This window comes from Megalobrama amblycephala, linkage group LG23 (assembly GCF_018812025.1).
Source record: "Megalobrama amblycephala isolate DHTTF-2021 linkage group LG23, ASM1881202v1, whole genome shotgun sequence".
In the NCBI taxonomy this organism is placed as follows: domain Eukaryota; kingdom Metazoa; phylum Chordata; class Actinopteri; order Cypriniformes; family Xenocyprididae; genus Megalobrama; species Megalobrama amblycephala.
Genome location: NC_063066.1, coordinates 16495550 through 16516909, shown reverse-complemented (window position 1 = coordinate 16516909; position 21360 = coordinate 16495550). Strand labels below are relative to the sequence as shown.

The 21360-nt window shown below is 35.9% G+C and overlaps 2 protein-coding genes across 2 annotated transcripts; both read left to right on the top strand.

Moving 5' to 3' along the window:
- Positions 1-9152: 9152 nt before the first annotated feature.
- Positions 9153-14347, top strand: gar1 (GAR1 homolog, ribonucleoprotein). Its single transcript, XM_048176148.1, has 7 exons — positions 9153-9302; positions 9967-10178; positions 10294-10448; positions 10983-11042; positions 12841-12952; positions 13055-13171; positions 13829-14347. The coding sequence occupies exons 2-7, from the start codon at positions 9977-9979 to the stop codon at positions 13837-13839; spliced, it is 657 nt and encodes a 218-aa protein (XP_048032105.1). The 5' UTR covers positions 9153-9302; positions 9967-9976; the 3' UTR covers positions 13840-14347.
- Positions 14348-15033: 686 nt separating this feature from the next.
- adh5 (alcohol dehydrogenase 5) lies at positions 15034-20688 on the top strand. The gene is made up of 9 exons (XM_048176147.1): positions 15034-15182; positions 15769-15870; positions 16646-16787; positions 16898-16985; positions 18956-19175; positions 19278-19538; positions 19786-19921; positions 20211-20349; positions 20484-20688. The coding sequence occupies exons 1-9, from the start codon at positions 15165-15167 to the stop codon at positions 20506-20508; spliced, it is 1131 nt and encodes a 376-aa protein (XP_048032104.1). The 5' UTR covers positions 15034-15164; the 3' UTR covers positions 20509-20688.
- The last annotated feature ends 672 nt before the right edge of the window (positions 20689-21360 follow it).

Here is a 21360-nt window from a genome sequence, read left to right as displayed (position 1 = left end):
AAATCTCTATGAATGGGAGAATATTAAAACGCGATATCAACTCATTGTAAATCAATAAATCAACTAATTATCTTACAGTGTGTAAGTCTCCTCGCCTACCAATGTCAATTGAGCTCGCTCCTGTTGCGTTTCTTTAAACTGGCAACCCACGAGAGTGTCGAGTCTGAGGAGGAGGGGGCGGGGCAAACAATATTTTGAATTTGGACTGCAGTACCCATTTCAACCACTAGCTGTCATTCTTATATAGAGCACCTTTAAAAGATTAGTTCACTTTCAAATGAAAATTTCCTGATAATTTACTCACCCCCATGTCATCCAAGATGTTCATGTCTTTCTTTCTTCAGTCGAAAAGAAATTAAGTTTTTTGATGAAAACAGTCCAGGATTTTTCTCCATATAGTGGACTTCAATGGAGCCCAAACGAGTGAAGGTCAAAATTACAGTTTACAGTGATCCCAGACGAGAAATAAGAGTCTTATCTAGAGAAATGATCGCTCATTTTCTAAAAAAAAAATGAAAAATTTTATACGTTTTAACCATAAATGCTCATCTTGAACTAGCTCTCTTCTTCTTCTCTATATGAATTCCAGCAGTGTAAGTGTATTACTGCCCTCCACAGGTCAAAGTTAGAACTAAATTGTCATATACAATATTCTAGTGCAAGTATATAACAATTAGTTCAAACTTTAACCAGTGGAGGGCAGTAATACACTTAGCAGTGTCTACACTGCCGGAATTCTAATAGAGAAGAAGAAGAAGAGAGTTAGTTCAAGATGAGCATTTAATGTTAAAACGAGCGATGGTTTCTCTAGATAAGACCCTTATTCCTCGTCTTGGATCATGTAGAACGTTTTGAAGCTGCAATGAAACTGTAGTTTTGACCTTGAACCATTTGGGCTCCTTTGAAGTCCACTATATGGAGAAAAATCCTGGAATGTTTTCATCAAAAATCTTAATTTCTTTTCGACTGAAGAAAGAAAGACATGAACATCTTGGATGACATGGGGGTGAGTAAATTATCAGGAAATTTTCATTTGAAAGTGAACTAATCCTTTAATACATGATCGAATGGTTCGGCGCGCATGTGATTCGCGGATTAACTGCTAAATTTAACTATCCTTCTTAAAGTGACAGCAGCCTTTGCTGTTGTCTGTCATTAATATTAGTAAAAATAATAATAATAATAATAAAAATCATTATAATCATCTACCATGTTTGAGAGAAAAGAAGATGGAGTGAGGAGAGCAATCAGGAGGAAAGTGATGAGGACAGCTTTTAGGAAAGTGTCGCGGAAAGCGTGAGTACCAAGCAACATCTCCAGGTGCTCCCTTGAGAACCAGACCAAAAAAGTTATGTGCACGCCTGTTTATGATACTTCTTTGTGTCCTTTTTGAAGATAGAAGCCCCAGTCAATTCACCTTTTTTGTTTTGAAAGAAACAAAATCATACAAGTTTGGAATGATAGAGGTGAGTAAAAGACAGAATTATCATTTATGGTTGAATGATTCCTATAACTACAACTCCGTCAGGACACATGTAAGACTTCAAAAGTCCCTGGTCTATTTCATCCAGTGATGGCACACGAGAACGCCCTGCAGACCAGTTTGATACATGGAAAAGAAATGCACTCACCCGTCACTTATTAAAGAGAATGGAAAACCTAATAATACACATTATCGTCTCTGATTTTGTTGAAAGGATAGTGTGGATGAACAGTAGGGGCAGGGAGAGCATGGAAAACCTCTCAGCTCTAATGACACTGCTATTTGTATGTATAGGTGCTTTCAGGGTATAATCTTGGTCATCGATGCTGCACTGAATGGAATGGAGAAGGCAAAGTGAGATGGAATGTGTAAAACTGGCCGATATCAAAGGGAACCAATTACAATACATTAAAGTATTTGATTTACTAACATCAAAGTACCAAAAAAGAGATTTTTCTGCTTGTAGCTAACAATTATCTGAACTAGTCGCATGGATTTTTTTTTCTCCTTTCCTATTTGTAGCTGTACCATTATGGTGATATTCTCTTAATGTAATCAAAGAGTCCATCTGCCACCTGAGAAAACATGAAATGGTTACAGACATTCTTGAAATTCTTGACAATGGAGTGGATATAGAGATTGAATTTGAAGAAACGCACAGAAGAAACCTACATTATTTTGGCTGCCGACACAAAACCAAGAAATAACTCTGGGATCTTAACAGATATGACCTTTATCACTGCTGTTCTTCCCACCCTTGGTCCTAACACATCACTCAGTTTGGTGAAAAAAAACAGACCCAGCCTGTCAAAGCATTAAAGGAAACCAAACATAATGCCAGCTCTTATCGTCTCTCATCTCAAGAGGTGAAATGCCAACGCAGAATGCATCATAGGCTGGCTCTAAGCATCAGATGACCTGTCTTCAGATGTCCCTGAACGCTCAGTTCTCCTCACCCACTCAGAATGCACTGACTCAACCTGATCAGAGAACGAGTGTCATGCATGGGCTGAGAGAACAGTGTGCCATTTGAAATGGACACACACATGCACACCACTTGCGTTTCTTTGAGCAAAACCTCTAATCCACAGGGCTCTCTGCCTCCCGAAGCAGAATAAAAATGCTGTTATATCATGTTGGTACTTTGTTTATACTTCATTTCAAAGAGTGCAAGGCCCTTTGGACCAGTGGAAAATCAATGGTCAGAATAATGATGCAGACTTGTGTTGGCTTGGATCTGTGCTTTGCATTCAGTGTCATCCTGAACACAGTAATTCATTCAGTAATTTCATTCAGTTACATTATTTTGTTTTTCCTACTGTCTTTTTTCTGTCTATCCACGTATATCAGCAGGTAATGACAGGCTAATTTGTGCACGTAAGCGCTAGGGAGGGAAAAGAAAGGGCCAATGAAAGTTTAAGGCAACAAACTTCAGCAGATTTTTGTGTTTTCTCAACTTGTTTTTGTCCATAATACACGCATCTGTGTGTCCGTACTATACAGTACGTGTGTACGTTTGAAAGAGAGAGAGAGCAGGAGAGAGTATGCGCTTTCAGGACACAATAAAATGTATTTTGTGGCAAAAACCATGACAATAATTTGTCCTTTTCATATTGTTTACTATATTTATTTGCTTGGTCTGCGTCGTTGTGGGTTTTGTTTGTTTTGCGGTTGTAGGCTGTAGGACCTGTTGTAATAACTGAAATCATTTGGCGAAGTGAAGTTTTTCACACCTGGATTTGGGGATCCTCTGCCATTCCTCCTTGCAGATCCTCTCCATTTCTGTCAGGTTGGATGGTAAACGTTGGTGGACATACATTTTTATGTCTCTCCAGAGATGCTCAATTGGGTTTAAGTCAGGGCTCTGGCTGGGCCATTCAAGAACAGTCACGGAGTTGTTGTGAAGCCACTCCTTCGTTATTTTAGCTGTGTGCTTAGGGTCATTGTCTTGTTGGAAGGAAACCTTCGTCCTGATCACTCTGGTGAAGGTTTTCGTCCAGGATATCCCTGTACTTTGCCGCATTCATCTTTCCCTCGATTGCAACCAGTCGTCCTGTCCCAGCAGTTGAAAAACACCCCCACAGCATGATGCTGCCACCACCATGCTTCACTGTTGGGACTGTATTGGACAGGTGATGAGTAGTGCCTGGTTTTCTCCACACATAACTGCTTAGAATTAAGGCCAAAAAGTTCTATCTTGGTCTCATCAGACCAGAGAATCTTATTTCTCACCATCTTGGAGTCCTTCGGATGTTTTTTAGCAAACTCCATGCGGGCTTTCATGTGTCTTGCACTGAGGAGAGGCTTCCGTCTGGCCACTCTGCCATAAAGCCCCAACTGGTGGAGGGCTGCAGTGATGGTTGACTTTCTACAACTTTCTCCCGACTACATCTCTGGAGCTCAGCCACAGTGATCTTTGGGTTCTTCTTTACCTCTCTCACCAAGGCTCTTCTCCCCCGATAGCTCAGTTTGCTCAGCTCTAGGAAGGGTTCTGGTCGTCCCAAACGTTTTCCATTTAAGGATTATGGAGACCACTGTGCTCTTAGGAACCTTAAGTGCAGCAGAATTTTTTTGTAACCTTGGCCAGATCTGTACCTTGCCACAATTCTGTCTCTGAGCTCTTCAGGCAGTTCCTTTGACCTCATGATTCTCATTTGCTCTGACATGCACTGTGAGCTGTAAGGTCTTATATAGACAGGTGTGTGGCTTTCCTAATCAAGTCCAATCAGTAAAATCAAACACAACTGGACTCAAATGAAGGTGTAGAACCATCTCAAGGATGATCAGAAGAAATGGACAGCACCTGAGTTAAATATATGAGTGTCACAGCAAAGGGTCTGAATACTTAGGACCATGTGATATTTCAGTTTTTCTTTTTTAATAAATCTGCAAAAATGTCAACAATTCTGTGTTTTTCTGTCAATATGGGGTGCTGTGTGTACATTAATGAGGAAAAAAAATGATTTTTCCAAATGGCTGCAATATAACAAAGAGTGAAAAATTTAAGGGGGTCTGAATACTTTCCATACCCACTGAATATAATGCAATCACTTGTTTGATCAATAATACAGTAAAACAGCTATATATTTTTAGGGTTCTTTGATTGATAGGAAGTTCAAAAGAGCCGCATTTATTTTAAATAAAACTATTTTGTAACATTATATCCTAAATGACTTTTGATCAGTTAAATGTGTCTTACTGTAAAAGTATTACTGACCCCCAATTTTTTAACTGTAGTGTATATTGTAAATATATATATATATGTGTGGTTAGTTCTAAATTTTATACTATACTTGGAATATATTTAAGTCAAAACTCATTGATGAATCATGGTTTCTATGTAAAAACATGTTTGTTTGTTTTTTGCACAAAAATGTGCGATTTCTCAGTTACCAAATGTGACCCATTAAAAAAATGTGCAGAAAGTGCGAGAGAAATCTTTAGATACATAAACATCACAAACAAATCCAGAATAAACAACTTTTTGGGTCTAATGAAGTGCTTAGTGGTCCATAGGCTTCCCTCCGTATGTAATTATGCCGGAGCGGAAATGTACTTACACTTAGGGGAGATAAAAGTATTTGTAAAGCTATGTAAGTACAGAAAACGAGTGGTGTAAGCGATCAATAATTAATTTACTTTCAGCATTCAGGGGCAATTAACAGACTTTTACCCCCATTACAGTCTAAAAGGCCACATTGCCTTCTCTACCTTGTAATCTGACTGACCATTGTGACAATCACAGATTACCCAACCATGAAATCGATATGTTAGGATAGGAACCACTATTTGTCCTGAAATGTGCAAAACGAATTTGTGGAGTGGCCAAAATAGTGTTCATTTACTGCAAGTTTTCCCAGGTAAAAAACCTGTGGGTCTTGCAAGAGTAAGAATGGGGAATTTGAACTGCCAAGCATTTTAGACACCTTTGAATGCTGTTGTCCTTGATGAACTAAAATTGTAGCTTTTCAAAAATGAAATATTATTCAGAAATTCATACACAGTATGAAGGTTTCGTCAAGTGCATAAATGTACATTGAACACAAAATCTATTAGGAACAAACATTTTTTTCAGTTTTATTTAGAATGTCATCCATCATATTTTTGCACATCCAAACCATTGTCTGGTTATGTCTTCTACCTCCTCAATGAAAAGTAGCACAGCTTCTGAGCATGTGTGTGCTATAGCCTAACATCAAATATTGACATTCAGATGCTGTTGTGTCTCTCAGTCAGCCAAGAAGAGATAAAGTCAAAATTCCAGTCACTGTCAAGTTCGAGGACGTGCAGGTATAAAGGCAGGATTTATTCTCTAAAAGGTTTAAGGGAAGGTGTAAAGGTATTTGTGTTACAAGATATACAACACTAGGTTATAATAAGCTCCACATAAAGTGCGACACTCCTCTTGATGTAGGGTACTCTCTCTCTCTGGCTGTCTAGTGCTCTCTCCCTCTTTTTCGGTACACTACTCAAGTTCCCATGCTGGATGCTGACAGTTGCCTGCGGCATTCAAGAAAAACAAAAAAAAAAAAAAAAATGAGGTAGAGAGATTCGGGGGAAACTGACTTCTATTTACAGATATCGCCTTCTAGTGCGTAGACCCAGGAGAGCCAGCAGTTCCCTGATCAGAATCCAAATGTTCTGGTCCCTCACAATCATCACAGCCCCTCCAGAGATACTGTAATCTACCTCTCAACTTATCATATGTCAAGAGTGACCTCTGCTGTTACCTCAGCGCATGCATTCACACACACACATACAGTATATATATATATTTTTTTTTTTTTTTTTTTTCTTTTCCATATTTAGCACCCAAACTCTGGACAGTCTTCTTAGCCTTGTTCGGGAAGCAGACACACTCTGTCAGTTTAAATCTAGAATAAAAACACTGGCAAACTGGCATACACATAACACATTTCTAAAATTCACATCCATTAAAGGATTGTTAGGCTACATAAATTAGGTCAACCGGAAAACTTCCCATAACACCGATTTACTTGTTACATCGTAAGAAGAATTGAATCTACAATAATATTGATGTGTCTGAAATCACATACTCTGTTGAGTAGGTACTTATTTTGAATAAGTAAATACTTAACGACTTCTTAAAAAGTATGTTCTATTGTATGAATTATTATATGACGTACTACATTCACCAGGTTGTCATTATCACGTGACCTACCAGCAGCAGTTGTGTTGCTTCACTGCCATTCATAAATCCTCTCCTGTGGACTCATGGGATGATAAAGTGTTCATTGTATGTACACTTCAGAATCTCGCCAGAAGTAGTAGTTTATAAGTACTGTGAATTCAGACATACTTCTTTTGTCACATAATGTTTTTCTCCTATATATTATAGAAGTATGTGATTTTGGATGCAGTCATAGTTTCTCTGTTTTTCCTGAGGTTACTGTAGTCATTCGTGTCCTGTCCATATCCAGATCAAATGGTGGACCTGCACCTAGACACGGACAAAAGGCAGCCCTCAATGTCATCAGCAGATCCCCCGTGATCCACGCAGATCCTCAGCAAAGACCACAAGAACCATACAGGTCCTCCTCACAGACCCTATGGCCATCCGATCTTCAAGCAAAAAGAACTGTATGAAATATTTGAATGCTACTGATCCACAATCTGATTTTTGATGCAGCCTGAATCATAATCACACCATGTTTATGGGAAGAACTGCTCCCCCGATTGAGCCTGGTTTCTCCCAAGTTTTTTTTCCTCCATTCTGTCAACTGATGGAGTTTGGGTTCCTTGATGTCGCCTTTAGCTTTCTTAGTTGGGGACACTTAATATTCTACAATATTATTGATTTGACTACACTGACACTATTGGATGAGAACTGAACTGAGCTGGATGATGACACACTGTTTTCTGTAGAACTGCTTTATGAATTCATTTAATAACTGATGATCACAACAGAACTGAATCAACACTGAACAATGACACTATTTTCTTTTAGAGCTGCTGTACAGTAAATAAACTCTGTTTGCATCATTTAATTATTTTCCTGTTATCACTATAAAGCTGCTTTGAAACAATCTGTATTGTATAAAGCGTTATATGAATAAAGGTGACTTGACTTGACATGGGTGATGGGTCATTTAGAATCTGAGAAAGTCACTTTCCTCACTTTTTTGTCATAGTTGTGCTTTTATTTATTTACAGGCTCTGTAAAGTGAGTTCTAAAAAAGTGCTATATAAACAAAACCTATTTTTACATGACATCAAAATCAAACAGTAACAAAAATGTGAAAAAATAAAAAATGTTAAAAATGTTTTAAAAAAGCTTTAAAAAAATTAAACATGTTAGTACATGGAAACAAAAATGTGCCATAATGTAAATTTGACAACAAGCTTAATCATTAATAAAATAAAATAAAATAAAATAAAATAAAATAAAATAAAATAAAATAAAATAAATAAAATAAAATAAATAAAAAATAAAAAAAAATAAAATAAAATAAAATAAAAAATAAAAAAAAATAAAATAAAATAAAATAAATAGGGGAAACAGCTTGATTCTACAGTAATGAATAAAAGTTCATCAAAGTTGTCCTAAGACAAGAACCGGTATTGCATTTTGGTTTTAGGACAACTTTGATGAAAGGCTTTGATCCATTTCAAATGTTGACTATAGTGTATAATTGGAGGTACATTTTTTTCCAAATGTTTTTTTTTTTTTATTATTATTATTATTTTTACAAATTGTTACTCATTTTCATGGATCACGCAATATAATATTTTCTGTAAAAAAGTGTCTTTCTAAGTCTGAAAATCATAATTTCTTGTTGTCCAAATTTGTCAGTGTATTATTTTTTTTCCATCATGTATCATTGTGTAATCAATATAGTTTATTTCACTTTTCTTTTGGTAATATTTCATTTATTTTATTTTTAAAAGCCCTAAATAGTCATTTCCCTAATTCTACAACATTATATTGTTTAAAAAATATCTTTTATCTTATAAAGATGTATGTCCAAATATATTGTGTCAATTCTGTTACGATACCATACTTTGCCTTTACCAACTATGTAAGATACAGGAAAAGATGTCACTTTTGCTCACTGATAAGATCTGAAGCAATGAAAGGTATTTGTGCTCTGAGAAAATATTTTAATCTAAAAAGTTCTTACACCATTTTGGGAAAATCAAATTGTATCACTAATCAAGCAGTGGGTTGTTTAAACAGTCTTTTAATCATGATTTCATTAGTGGTACCATGTGCTCTAAACAATTATGCTAGCAAGTGGAGTTTTTGTCAAAAAAGTTTAAAATGGTCAATTCTGTTACCATCAAACTCTGTTACCAAGGTAGAGTAACAATGTTGACAATATGTAAATGAATTGACAGAAACAGAGTTGACAAACAATACTAAAACGAAATCTTTTTTTTTTTTTTTTTTTTTTTTTTTTTTGCAAACTATAAAAAATTTATCTACAAGCACTCTTAAAGAAAGCATAAAAATAGTTTAAATGATACACATTATTAAATAGATATTAAACAGTAAAAATGTGCCAAAACATCAGCTTTAGATAAAAATATTCAATTTACATATTAATACATATTAAAATGAATGAATGCGTATATAGGAACAGAAACAAATGTTTTTTTGTTTTTTTTTTCCTATGAAGAATAAACCGCAAGTTTTGCTTTTACTTGACACGTACTCCCCTATCGTCCAAACATGGTCATGACTTCCGCATTTACGACAGTCTGTGAGCCGGTGTTCATTTACGGCAGGCAGTGTAGGCACATGTGTTTCCAGAGTCAACAGCGTGCTCATTGATAGTCCAACCGACCACCTTTAAAGGTAATTTGTGTTTTTCATTTTTCAGTGCGAGTTTCAGAATAACATATGTTTATGTTGAATAACTGTTAGTGTTATTTGTCTATTTTTTTGCACTCGGAAGTATTAGATATGCTAAAAGGCTAACCTCCCTGGTTCACCATACTCGACAGTACTCCAGTAACGTTACAACTGTTATTTATTTCCTGAAAGTTATGAAATTATTATAAGGAAAGTTTTTAAATACCCAAAACGATTTGCACCAGATCTGGATATGTAGTCTTTTCCTTCACTTCGGTAAAGTTGGTTTTATATTCGCACATTCGGCCATCCGTATTCAATAGCCTTGTTAATCACACTACATTGGACATTCAGTGGACATTCACAAGTAAATATGCCATTAAAACAATACTTGCCTATTTTGATCGACTGTGAAAAATGTTGTAAGTTGACAATCGTTGGTTGTCAATATCATGTCGGTGCTTAAAATTCGCAAACATTAATTTATTGCACATTTATTGGAAAGTCTGAATTTATCAGAAGTCCGAATGTGTGAATATAAAACCAACTTTACCGAAGTTTTTCCTTCAGGGTTTGTTTGGATCACGATGATCAAACTTCACTTTGACTTCTCGTAGTTTACCACGTTGCCTAGTTTAGCCAAAGATTCGTTTTATGTGTTTTACAGGATCTTCATCATGTCATTCCGCGGGGGTGGTGGTCGAGGAGGGGGTCGTGGCGGTGGTTTTAACAGAGGTGGTGGAGGTCGTGGAGGAGGATTCGGAGGTGGTCGTGGAGGAGGATTTGGAGGGGGTCGTGGAGGTGGATTTGGAGGGGGTCGAGGTGGCAGAGGTGGATTTAACAGAAATCAAGACTTTGGTCCACCAGAATATGTTGTTGGTAAGGTATATTTGCTATCTTTCATGCTTCTGTTTGTATTTACATTCGCTTGCGAATTGCACTGCAAGACTGCATGTCTCATGCTACAATGGTATTCCTGCTCCTCGTGTCTCAGCTGTAGGAGAGTTTATGCACCCCTGTGAGGATGATATTGTCTGTAAATGTGTGACGGAAGAAAACAAAGTCCCCTACTTCAACGCTCCTGTATATCTGGAAAACAAAGAACAGATTGGAAAAGTGGACGAGATCTTTGGACAGCTTCGTGATTTTGTATCCTTCATCTTGTTGCAAGTGATGTTGGCAGTGCTGTCAAATTTTACAACGACTTCAAATCTTAATAGTGATAGTTAACTGAAGTGTTCTTGTGTAAATAAACCTATTAACCCCACTGCATCATATATATGATAAATTAATTTATAAGGCCTCTAAATTATCAGCGTGATCAAAACCTTGCTGATAAACTGTTGTACAAAATTGATTAGAATTATTATTATTATTATTATTTTTTAAGCATGCAAAAAAAATAATAATAATAATATAATAAAAAAAAAATGTCCACCTTCAGGTTGTGGTACACTTGTCTTTTTGCTGTCAAATCTTTAATAATTTTTTATAAAGTAAATGTACAAATAGCTTTTATAGTCGAGTGTTATTAATATTTCAAAACGCATGCAAACTTTTTTAGAATTTGTTTTATCTAAATGTTCAATAAACTTCCAAAAATATATATATTTTTCTGAATATTTCATATTTCAGGTTTTACAGGATTAATGAGATAAATTGTTTCCTTAACAAATTCCTCAGTATTTTTCAGTCAAACTTTCTGAAAATATGAAGGCATCCTCCTTCAAAAAGTTACAGAAGGTAAGCTTTTATTTTCTTGGATGTGTAATGATGATTTGAACCCTATTTTTATGGTACTACTTTTTTTCAGCAGGGTAGGTAGCTGAAGCATAACATGTCTACATCTCTGTAGCATTTTTTTTTTTCTTTGTCAAATGTATATGAATGTATAATGGAATGTGAATATTCCTTGTAGTCTTTAATATTAATATAAAAACTTTTTTATAATAACTTTAAAAAAATTATTCATTTTCTTTGATCGTAAGAGATTGCATTCTATATATGAAACATGTAACACCACATAACTTTTTTCTTTTTAATTTCTTTTTTTTATGCGGGCTACTCCGTAAAAAAAAATAAATAAATAAATAAAATAAAAATAAATTATATAATATATATATATTCAGTGCTCAACGTAAATGAGAAAACCCCCTTTGAAAAGTATAAAATCTGTTTAACTTAAAAAAAACAAAAACAAAGTAAGTAATTTTCTGATGAGAAGGGTTGAAGAAAATCAGCATGCAAGTTCACTGCAGTTATCTAAAGAAGTAGAAAGCCAAACTGGGGTGACTATTTCCCGTGACACAATACGGCGTACACTGCAGAGGAATGGTATGCATGGGTGCCGTCCACGGAAGAAGCCTCTCCTAAAGCCCGGTCACAAAAAGCCCACCTAGAGTTTGCTAGGGCCCATGCTGACAAAGGTGAAGACTACTGGGACTCTATACTCTGGAGTGATGAGACCAAGATAAATGTTTTTGGAACTGATGGCTTCAAAATTGTATGGCGTCGCAAAGGCGAGGAATACAAAGAAAAATGCATGGTGCCTACAGTGAAACATGGTGGTGGCAGTGTCCTTATGTGGGGCTGCATGAGTGCTGCTGGTGTCGGGAGCTGCATTTCATTGATGGCATCATGAATTCACAGATGTTCTGCTCTATAATGACAGAAGATGCTACCATCACTCCGTGCCCTTGGTCGTTGTGCACTTTTCCGACATGACAATGATCCTAAACACACATCTAAGGCCACTGTTGGATTTCTGAAGAACAGGGTGAAAATGATTCAGTGGCTCCTGATCTGAATCCAATCGAACACCTATGGGGAATTCTGAAGAGACAAGTTGAGCATCACTCTCCATCCAGCATCCAGTCTCTAAAAGAGGTCATTCTTGAAGAATGGAAAAAGATAGATGTTGCAAAATGTCACCAACTTGTTCATTCCATGCCTAGAAGACTTGGTGCTGTCATTAAAAATCATAGAGGCCATACAAACTACTAGATGTAATAGTTTTTGCTGTGGGGTGTACTCATTTTTGCATCACCCTAATTTGAGTAAAATTGAAAAATGTGTAATCTAAGTTATATTATTAACCTTAGTTTCATGTTATAAGTTAAACAGATGTTATATTAAACTTAGTCTTGTCAACAGTTTGGAAATTGTTTTTGTGTTTATGGAGATATTGTTTAAGATGTTACTTTTCAAAGGGGGTGTACTCATTTACGCTGAGCACTGTATGTATATGTGTGTGTGTGTATATATATATATATATATATATATATCTTTTTTTTTTTTTTTTTTTTTAAGAACACACTACTGCTTATCAGTGTTATTTCCAATATTAGACAATGATCAGTGAATGTTCTTTTATATCTATAATTTAGAAGCAGATATTGCTCCAGAATATCAAAGGGATTCTTATGAGCCTTCAAGCAATTTTAGCAGATTCCTTTGGCTGTTCTGCCTCTTATCAACACATAACCGTATTATGATGAAGAATATTTTAATTAGCTTTTCTCTTTCTCTCCTCTTGCATCAGTTCTACATTGATCCCATGAAGCTGCTGCCCCTCCAGAGATTTCTCCCCAGGCCTCCAGGTGAGAAGGGGCCGCCCCGTGGAGGTAGAGGAGGAGGAAGAGGTGGAAGAGGAGGTAAGACCACACAAGAAAATATACATATGCTGGTTCTGGTAATAATATTTATTTAGTTAGCACAGAATTGTGTAGTATTAACAGCGAGTGACGTATTTGCAGGTGGCTTCCGTGGAGGGCGTGGTGGCAATGGTGGTGGTCGTGGAGGAGGATTTGGTGGACGTGGCGGCGGAGGGTTCAGAGGAGGTAGAGGTGGAGGCGGTGGACGTGGATTCAGAGGTAAGTTAGCAATGCTGATCCTTAGAAATTAATAATGAAATCGAATGATAGCAAGTAATTTAGTTTAATGGAATAGATTATCCAAAAATGTAAACTTAATCATTTACTCCTTCATGTATTTTCAAACCCATTCCTTCATTACTCTTAAAAGTTTGGGGTTGGTAAGATTTTTTTTTTTTTTTTTTAATTTTGAAAGTTGGTTTTGCTCACCAAGACTGCATTTATTTGATCAAAACAATACAGTAATGATGTATGTGAAATGTTTTATATATATATATATATACACACATATATACATACACATATACATACACATACACATACATACAGTCTTCAGTGTCATGTGATCTTTTAGAAATCTTTCTAATATGCCGATTTCGTCTTGTTATTATCAAGTTAGGTTAAGTTCTTCTCCTTTTTTTTTATGGAAACTTTAATGTTTATTTTATCAGGATTCTTTGATGAATACAAAGTTCAAAATAACATAATTTATTTGAAATAGAAATCTTTTGTAATTAAATGTCTTTGCTGTTACTTATCAATTAAATGTGTCCTTGCTAATTTATAATGTATGAGTATAGCTGCTATTTTCAATTTATAATTAAAGCATATTCATTGTAGTAGGAGTAACACACATTTTTCCTACTTGCTTTGCAGGTGGAAGATGATGAAGGACTCACAGGATGGGATCTGTCCTTTTATCTGCTGTGGAAACTTCCAGTGAGAAGCCAGAAGCAGCATTTGGGGCCTGCCAGAATGTTTTGACCTTTAATTGATGCCTCTCTTGTACAGCTGAACTTTTTACTTTGTTTTGTATCGTATATGTATTTTCTCAGCAGTGGATTGTTTTATTTGGTCTACTGATAGGGCTAATGTTTGAAGTTGCCACATGTCTGTGTACAAGAGGACAGGAGTCTCAACAACCTTGCGCGGTTGGTTTGCATCAACTTGCGTTTTTACATTTGCTGGAGGTTGGTCCAGTATTAACTTGTAACAACGTAACCTAACAGGTTAAGGTGACAAAAGGGTAAAGCCATCTCCACAGATAATGATAATGTAAAAACTTTCATTGTTGGATTATAATGGATGTTTACATTTTCAGAATTGCAACTTTTTTTTTCAGTTGAACTCCCAATGCCACCATGGATTAGCAAAATAAAATCTATGGAATATGTACAACTGTCGTTTGTTTTTATTTATTCTTTTGTGATGTTACCAACATGTTTGATATTGCTGAAGTGTAGATATTGGATTGTGACATCCTCTTCTGAATAGGGGAGATAGTTGAGTCTGCAAACCTAAACTGTTTATAAAAAGCAATTTGTATTATCAACAGTTGGACTGAGTGTTTAGTCAGGGATTTTTCCAGATGTGCTGTGTAGTACCAGACAGCAGTGAGACATGCTTCTGGACTTCTCTTGGAAAAAACAATACTACAGTGCTGCCTACACATTAAAATAACAATTAAAACAATGTAAAGATGCTAATAAATAGAAAGGATTGCCAGATATAATGTTAATACACTTTACATTTTATAGTTTACAGAAATTATGCAAGTGGACAGTTGAAGGTGATGTGACTTAAAGGTCATGTTTCCGTTTTGTTTTGAAAATTCACGTTTCCTTGCATAAATGAAACTTTCCTTAAGAAAAAGCGTTTTAGCGTAAATGTATAGTTCCTCGTTTAATTATTTTTCTTCGTAAAAGTAAGGTAATCTGTATATCCAGTTATATTTGCAGTGTATAAGGTATCAGAAATGCTTTGACAGGCTATTTCTAGTTCGAGAGAAAACTGCTCTTTGATTCATCATTTATCAGTTCAACAGATCAATCGTTTAGCAACAGACCTATGAGATGCAAAAGCTCTGCATGCGCTGAGAAAAACAACGTACTTTGCTCAAGCTTAACCACATCCTGGTCTCTCATTGGTTAAATAAAATGTTCTTCAGTTTGCCACACCTCTCCTTCACTTCCTCTCGTGGTGGAAGAAAAGCATGGACACAACTGGGAAAGTAAGTTGGTAGCGAAATTTGCCCTCACCCTTTGAACAACGTAAAGTATTAATAGTGTACATTTGTGCGCGTTTAATGTACATAATTTTGCAACATTTGTGAAAAACCTCGAGTGTCAGGACTCGGTGCAGTTCAATCAAAAACGCTTTCAAATATGTAGCAGCACTTGAGCATGACTGGAGTACAGATCTAACGTTAGGTTTACAAAGATCCATTGTGCTGCTTTGACCTGCTTTCCGTCGCCCTTGTTTTCTGTATTCAGCTAGGTGACAACAATGCATGCATAAAAGATCAGAAACATGTTAGTCTAATCTCTATGTTGTTGCATTCAGCAGCCTTTCACCTTCACCACAGATTTCTTACAGCATGTAAATGGAGATTCACCATATGTTGTGCAGAATTTGCTATACATAAACTATTAAACATCACTTGGTTTTGTGGTTAACTGCATCTCGAACTGCACTGCATCTGCATAAAGTCTTCCAAAGCAGTGACTTACATAACCTTCATTTTAGGTGAAAAATAGTTACCAAAGCATCTCTTCTAACAGTATTTATGAACTAACAGCTTCTTGATTCATCCTCAGGTAATCAAATGCAAGGCAGCAGTGGCCTGGGAGGCTGGTAAGCCTCTTTCCATTGAGGAGGTGGAGGTAGCTCCACCTAAAGCCCATGAAGTTCGAGTGAAGGTAAACCATTAATCTGAACATTGTACCTCTTGACAAAAGCAATAGGTTATGTGATCTGCGTAGATTGTAGATGACACAGAGTACTTTGGTGCTCTGTAAAAACTTTGTTTTTAAAGTCACAATTAAATCAAAATTGACAAATCTTTATATTATAAATCATTATAAATGATTTATCCGTGAACACCATTATTTTTTTTTAAATTCATGTGCTCTCTTAATCTTTAATCAAACTTCCCCTCTCTCTTGCAACAACATCTGTTTTCTGATGACATGTTTACTGGTGTGAGGGCGGGACAACCTGTCACTCACATGAGATCATAGCAATAGCAAACCACAACCATCCAATCATTGTTTGTCAAAATAGGGAGGAAAAGACTATCGCAGCTTCCGTTTAATGCTGCCTTTAACATTTTAAACTGACATATTAGAAGATTATGAGATCTTTTCATAATTGATATAGACAAAATTTCACTTTTTAATTGCTCCGGCTCTGCTTAAGCTGTAACAAACCTGCTTGCAGCTGCACCCTGTCAAAGCACCATGTTTTGTGACAGATTTACACCGAGCAGGTGCACCACGGTTCAGTTTTGACCCTGCTGTCTTCAGTGTCTTGTCTTGTGTATTATTATGAAGGAGTGTTGTGTTTATGATTGTATTCTTTATTACAAATAAGTAAGCAATCAAGTCATTTATAGAGAAAAATGTACTGTGGTTTGAATAATAATATATATTCAAAATATAATGGTTAGAAGTCTCGCGTTGTTGTGTGTTTCAGATTCATGCTACAGGTGTGTGTCACACTGACGCCTACACCCTGAGTGGAAGTGACCCTGAGGGCTTGTTTCCTGTCATCCTGGGCCATGAGGGGGCAGGCACTGTTGAGAGTGTTGGCGAAGGGGTCACCAAATTCAAACCAGGCATGTCAAAACGGACTATTTACCCTCACTTCAATGACATTTAATGTGTAAAATGTGAGCAGTTTTGGGAGTTATGCAGAAATCCTGAGGCTCTTTCACTTTTTGTGAAGGTGATACTGTTATTCCGCTGTACATACCCCAATGTGGAGAGTGCAAGTTTTGTAAAAATCCTAAAACCAACCTGTGTCAGAAAATCAGGTAATTATGAATATATTTTAACTAAACAGTTTGTTCTTTATGAAAATACACTATCATTCAAAAGTTCAGGGTCAGTAAGATTTTTTTTTTTTTTTTAAAGAAATTAATACATTTATTCAACAAGAATGCAAGTATTATTTCACCAAAAAATTCATCTTCAGAACACAAATTAAGATAATTTTGATGCAGTCTGAGAGGTTTCCCTCCATTGAGATCCAATGCAACTACCACTCCAAGGTCCAGAAAGGTAGGAAAAAGACATAGAGTACTCCATGTAACTTCAGTGGCTTAAACTCAATTTTATGAAGCGATGCGAGTGCTTTGTTTATGCAAAAAAAAAACATAATTTACCACTTTACTTACAAAAATGATGAGAGCATCATGACACATGTGTTGTGTTCACGCGAGAGCTTTGGATAATATTATTTTGTAAATAAAGTGGTAAATTAGGTTTTTTTCTTTTGTTTTTACAAACAAAGCACTCATGTTGCTTCATAAAATTGAGTTTAAGCCACTGGAGTCACATGGAGTACTTTAATGATGTCTTTTTTCCTACTTTTCTGGACCTTTGAGTGGTAGTTGCGTTGGATCTCTATGGAGAGACAGAAACCTCTCAGACATCATCAAAAAGATCTTAAAGGTGCCGAAGAACATGTTTTTAAAAGATGTAATATAAGTCTAAGGTGTCCCCTGAATGTGTCTGTGAAGTTTCAGCTCAAAATACCCCATAGTTTTTTTTTTTTAATTAATTTTTTTAACTGCCTATTTTGGGGCATCATTATAAATGCGCCGATTCAGGGTGTGCGGCCCCTTTAATTCTCGTGCTCCATGCCCCAAGAGCTCGCGCTTGCCTTAAACAACATAAAAAAAGTTCACACAGCTAATATAACCCTCAAAATGGGTCTTTACAAAGTGTTCATCAATCGCGTAAGTACAGTGTTTATTTGGATGTTTACATTTGATTCTGAATGAGTTTGATAGTGCTCTGTGGCTAAAGCTAACATTACACACAGTTGGAGAGATTTATAAAGAATAAAGTTGTGTTTATGAATTATACAGACTGCAAGTGTTTAAAAAATGAAAATAACGACAGTCTTGTCTCCGTGAATACAGTAATAAACGATGGTAACTTTAACCACATTTAACAGTACATTAGCAACATGCTAACAAAACATTTAGAAAGACAATTTACAAACACCACTAAAAATATCATGATATCATGGATCATGTCATGTCTAATGCTTGAACATGAGCTGGCATATGCAAATATTGGGGGCGTACACCCCGGCTGTTACGTAACAGTTTTCCGGAGGTCTTTTAAACAAATGAGATTTATATAAGAAAGAGGAAACAATGGAGTTTGAGACTCACTGTATGTCATTTCCATGTACTGAACTCTTGTTATTCAACTATGCCAAGGTAAATTCAATTTTTGAATCTAGGGCACCTTTAATTTGTAGTTTTCTGAAGATGAACAAAGCTCTTATGGTTGTGGAACGACACAAGGGTGAATAAAAATAACATTTTCATTTTTGGATGAACTAACCCTTTAAATTGATCAAAAGTGACAGTAAAAATACTTTATTTAAAAAAAAATAATAATCTGTTCTTTTGAAAAAAAAAAATTTCATCCAAGAATCCTAAAAAAAATGTATCATGGTTTCCACAAAAATACTAAGCAGTTACAACTGTTTTTTAACATTGATAAAATGTTTCTTGAGCAGCAAATCAGCATATTAGAATGATTTCTGAAAGATCATGTGACACTGAAGACTGGAGTAATGATGCTTAAAATTCAGCTTTGCATCACATTTTATTTCACAATATTACTGTTTTTTTTTATCAAATAAATGCAGCCTCATTAATCAGAGTTCAACCCCAGACTTTTTAACGGAAGTGTAGATCTTGATATTGTTCATTCTAACCGTCATTTTGTTTATAGATGCTCAGTTGTGATGTAATTCTTTTAGGGTGACCCAAGGTCAGGGTCTGATGCCCGATAACACCTCCAGGTTCAGCTGTAAAGGAAAGCAGGTCTTCCACTTCATGGGTACCAGCACCTTCTCCGAATACACTGTGGTGGCTGAAATCTCTTTGGCCAAAGTGGATGAACATGCCGCCCTGGACAAAGTGTGTCTGCTGGGCTGTGGCATCTCTACTGGATATGGAGCTGCCATCAATACTGCTAAAGTCTGCTTTGTTTAATTAACGTGCATGTGTTTATAATTATTAGAATATTTCCTTCTGCCTCAAAATATCACATGGTCAATAGAATCCTATTCACCCTGGTAGGTTGAAGCCGGCTCTACTTGTGCTGTGTTCGGTTTGGGAGCAGTGGGGCTTGCAGTCATAATGGGCTGCAAGTCAGTCGGTGCCTCCAGGATCATTGGCATTGACATCAACCCAGACAAGTTTGAAATTGCCAAGAAGTTCGGAGCCACTGAGTTTGTGAACCCCAAGGACCACAGCAAGCCCATTCAGGAAGTGCTGGTGGAGCTGACAGATGGAGGAGTTGACTATTCCTTTGAATGCATCGGCAATGTTGGCATTATGGTAAACTGCAAAAACATCAGCTGTTTAGATAGGGATGAATGAAAGCTGACTAATACAGCCATCCAGATGTCTACGGCAGAACTGTAGATCTCAGCTTAGTTGAAATAAAATATTTGCTGCCATGGTAACTCATGATTAGAGACCGTATAATTACCACTGTTTGCACTTATGAGAAGTGCTTAATTGCCCAGTTGTTGTATACAGCTTAGGATGACCATTATTATTGTCATTTTTCTTTTGAATTCAGAGAGCTGCTCTTGAGGCTTGCCACAAAGGCTGGGGGACCAGTGTCATCATTGGAGTGGCAGGGGCAGGCCAAGAAATCTCCACCCGCCCTTTCCAGCTGGTCACGGGGCGTACATGGAAAGGCACAGCTTTTGGTGGTGGGTGTATTTATTTATTTATTAATTTATAATTTTTATTTAAATAATATATTAATTGTGATATTTTATATTACTTTGTATACTATTATATTTTAGTGGAAATTTTATTTAGTATTTTATATTATTGTATTTTTGTGTATTATATCTTTTCATTTTTTTATATATATATATATATATATATATATATATATAGTATGTTACCATTTACATTTTCAAAGCCTGTAGCATATAAATATAACACATTTGGTATTTAACTACATAACAGAAGGATTTTCTCTTTCCGTTTAAGGTTGGAAGAGTGTGGAGAGTGTTCCTAAGCTGGTGAATGACTACATGAGTAAGAAGCTGATGGTGGATGAGTTTGTTACTCACACATTGCCCTTTACTCAGATCAATGAGGCCTTTGACCTGATGCATGCTGGGAAGAGGTACATGCCTTATAAAATGCCTGTTTTTATCTGATGCTGTTTGGTAATATCATATTAATGCAATATGGGAAACAAACTGATATCTTAATGCTGAAATAATTCTGAAATCTTAATCTCTTGTGTGTCTTCCACAGTATCCGGACCGTCCTGCAGCTTTGAGCCTTGAGTTCAAACATGAGCCCTGCCTTGTCCTGCCATGAAACAGACATAATAATCATTAACACCCTTGTCTCAGTAGTTACAGTGTTGACTGTTGTGTTAGAGGTTGTTCTGATTAATGGTTATTTGTGTGTAGAGTTCCAGTTGCACACAGAATAAATGTGATTACCAAACACAAAACATTCTGTGCTTCCTTTATTTAATTTATAGGTAAAATGTTGCAATATAATGGCTTTGCATCAAATTAAATTCTATTCTGTATAAATCTGTTCTTTGTTATAAATTTTGAATGTAAAAACCATATAAAATGATAAAATAATATAAATCAACATATTCAAAAAGACAAATTTGTCAAATAATGGTTAAATTATGGTCAAATGACTATGAATATCTTAATAGTTATTGTTCTTGGTTTGAACAGGCCTATAAATTCAGCATGAAACGGAAGTTGAAATAGTCTTTTGATTCCTATTGTGACATCTGAAAAGAAAAGAAAAGAATTGTCCATTTTGATTTCAATGTGACTTTAAATACAATTTTCCCTAATAAATTTGACTACTTTCAGTTATATAAAAAATACACAATACATTTATACTTATCAATCTGTTATATTGATATACATAAATGAAATACTTAACTGAAATACTAGGTTTTGCTCAATTAATGGACTGTTAAAGGATTAGTTCACTTTCAAATTAAAATTTCCTGATAATGTACTCACCACCATGTCATCCAAGATGTCCATGTCCTTCTTTCTTCAGGCAAAAAGAAATTAAGGTTTTTGATGAAAACATTCCAGGATTTTTCTCCATATAGCGGACTTCATTGGAGCCCAAACGGTTGAAGGTCAAA

Bases quoted from the DNA above. Each gene is read 5' to 3' on its own strand.
- gar1 (XM_048176148.1), top strand. From the start codon at position 9,977: ATGTCATTCCGCGGGGGTGGTGGTCGAGGAGGGGGTCGTGGCGGTGGT. The intron at 11,043-12,840 runs GTAAGCTTTTAT...CTCTTGCATCAG, and splicing joins CCTTCAAAAAGTTACAGAAG to TTCTACATTGATCCCATGAA. The intron at 12,953-13,054 runs GTAAGACCACAC...ACGTATTTGCAG, and splicing joins AGGAAGAGGTGGAAGAGGAG to GTGGCTTCCGTGGAGGGCGT.
- adh5 (XM_048176147.1), top strand. The intron at 15,871-16,645 runs GTAAACCATTAA...TGTGTGTTTCAG, and splicing joins CCCATGAAGTTCGAGTGAAG to ATTCATGCTACAGGTGTGTG. The intron at 16,986-18,955 runs GTAATTATGAAT...TAATTCTTTTAG, and splicing joins AACCTGTGTCAGAAAATCAG to GGTGACCCAAGGTCAGGGTC.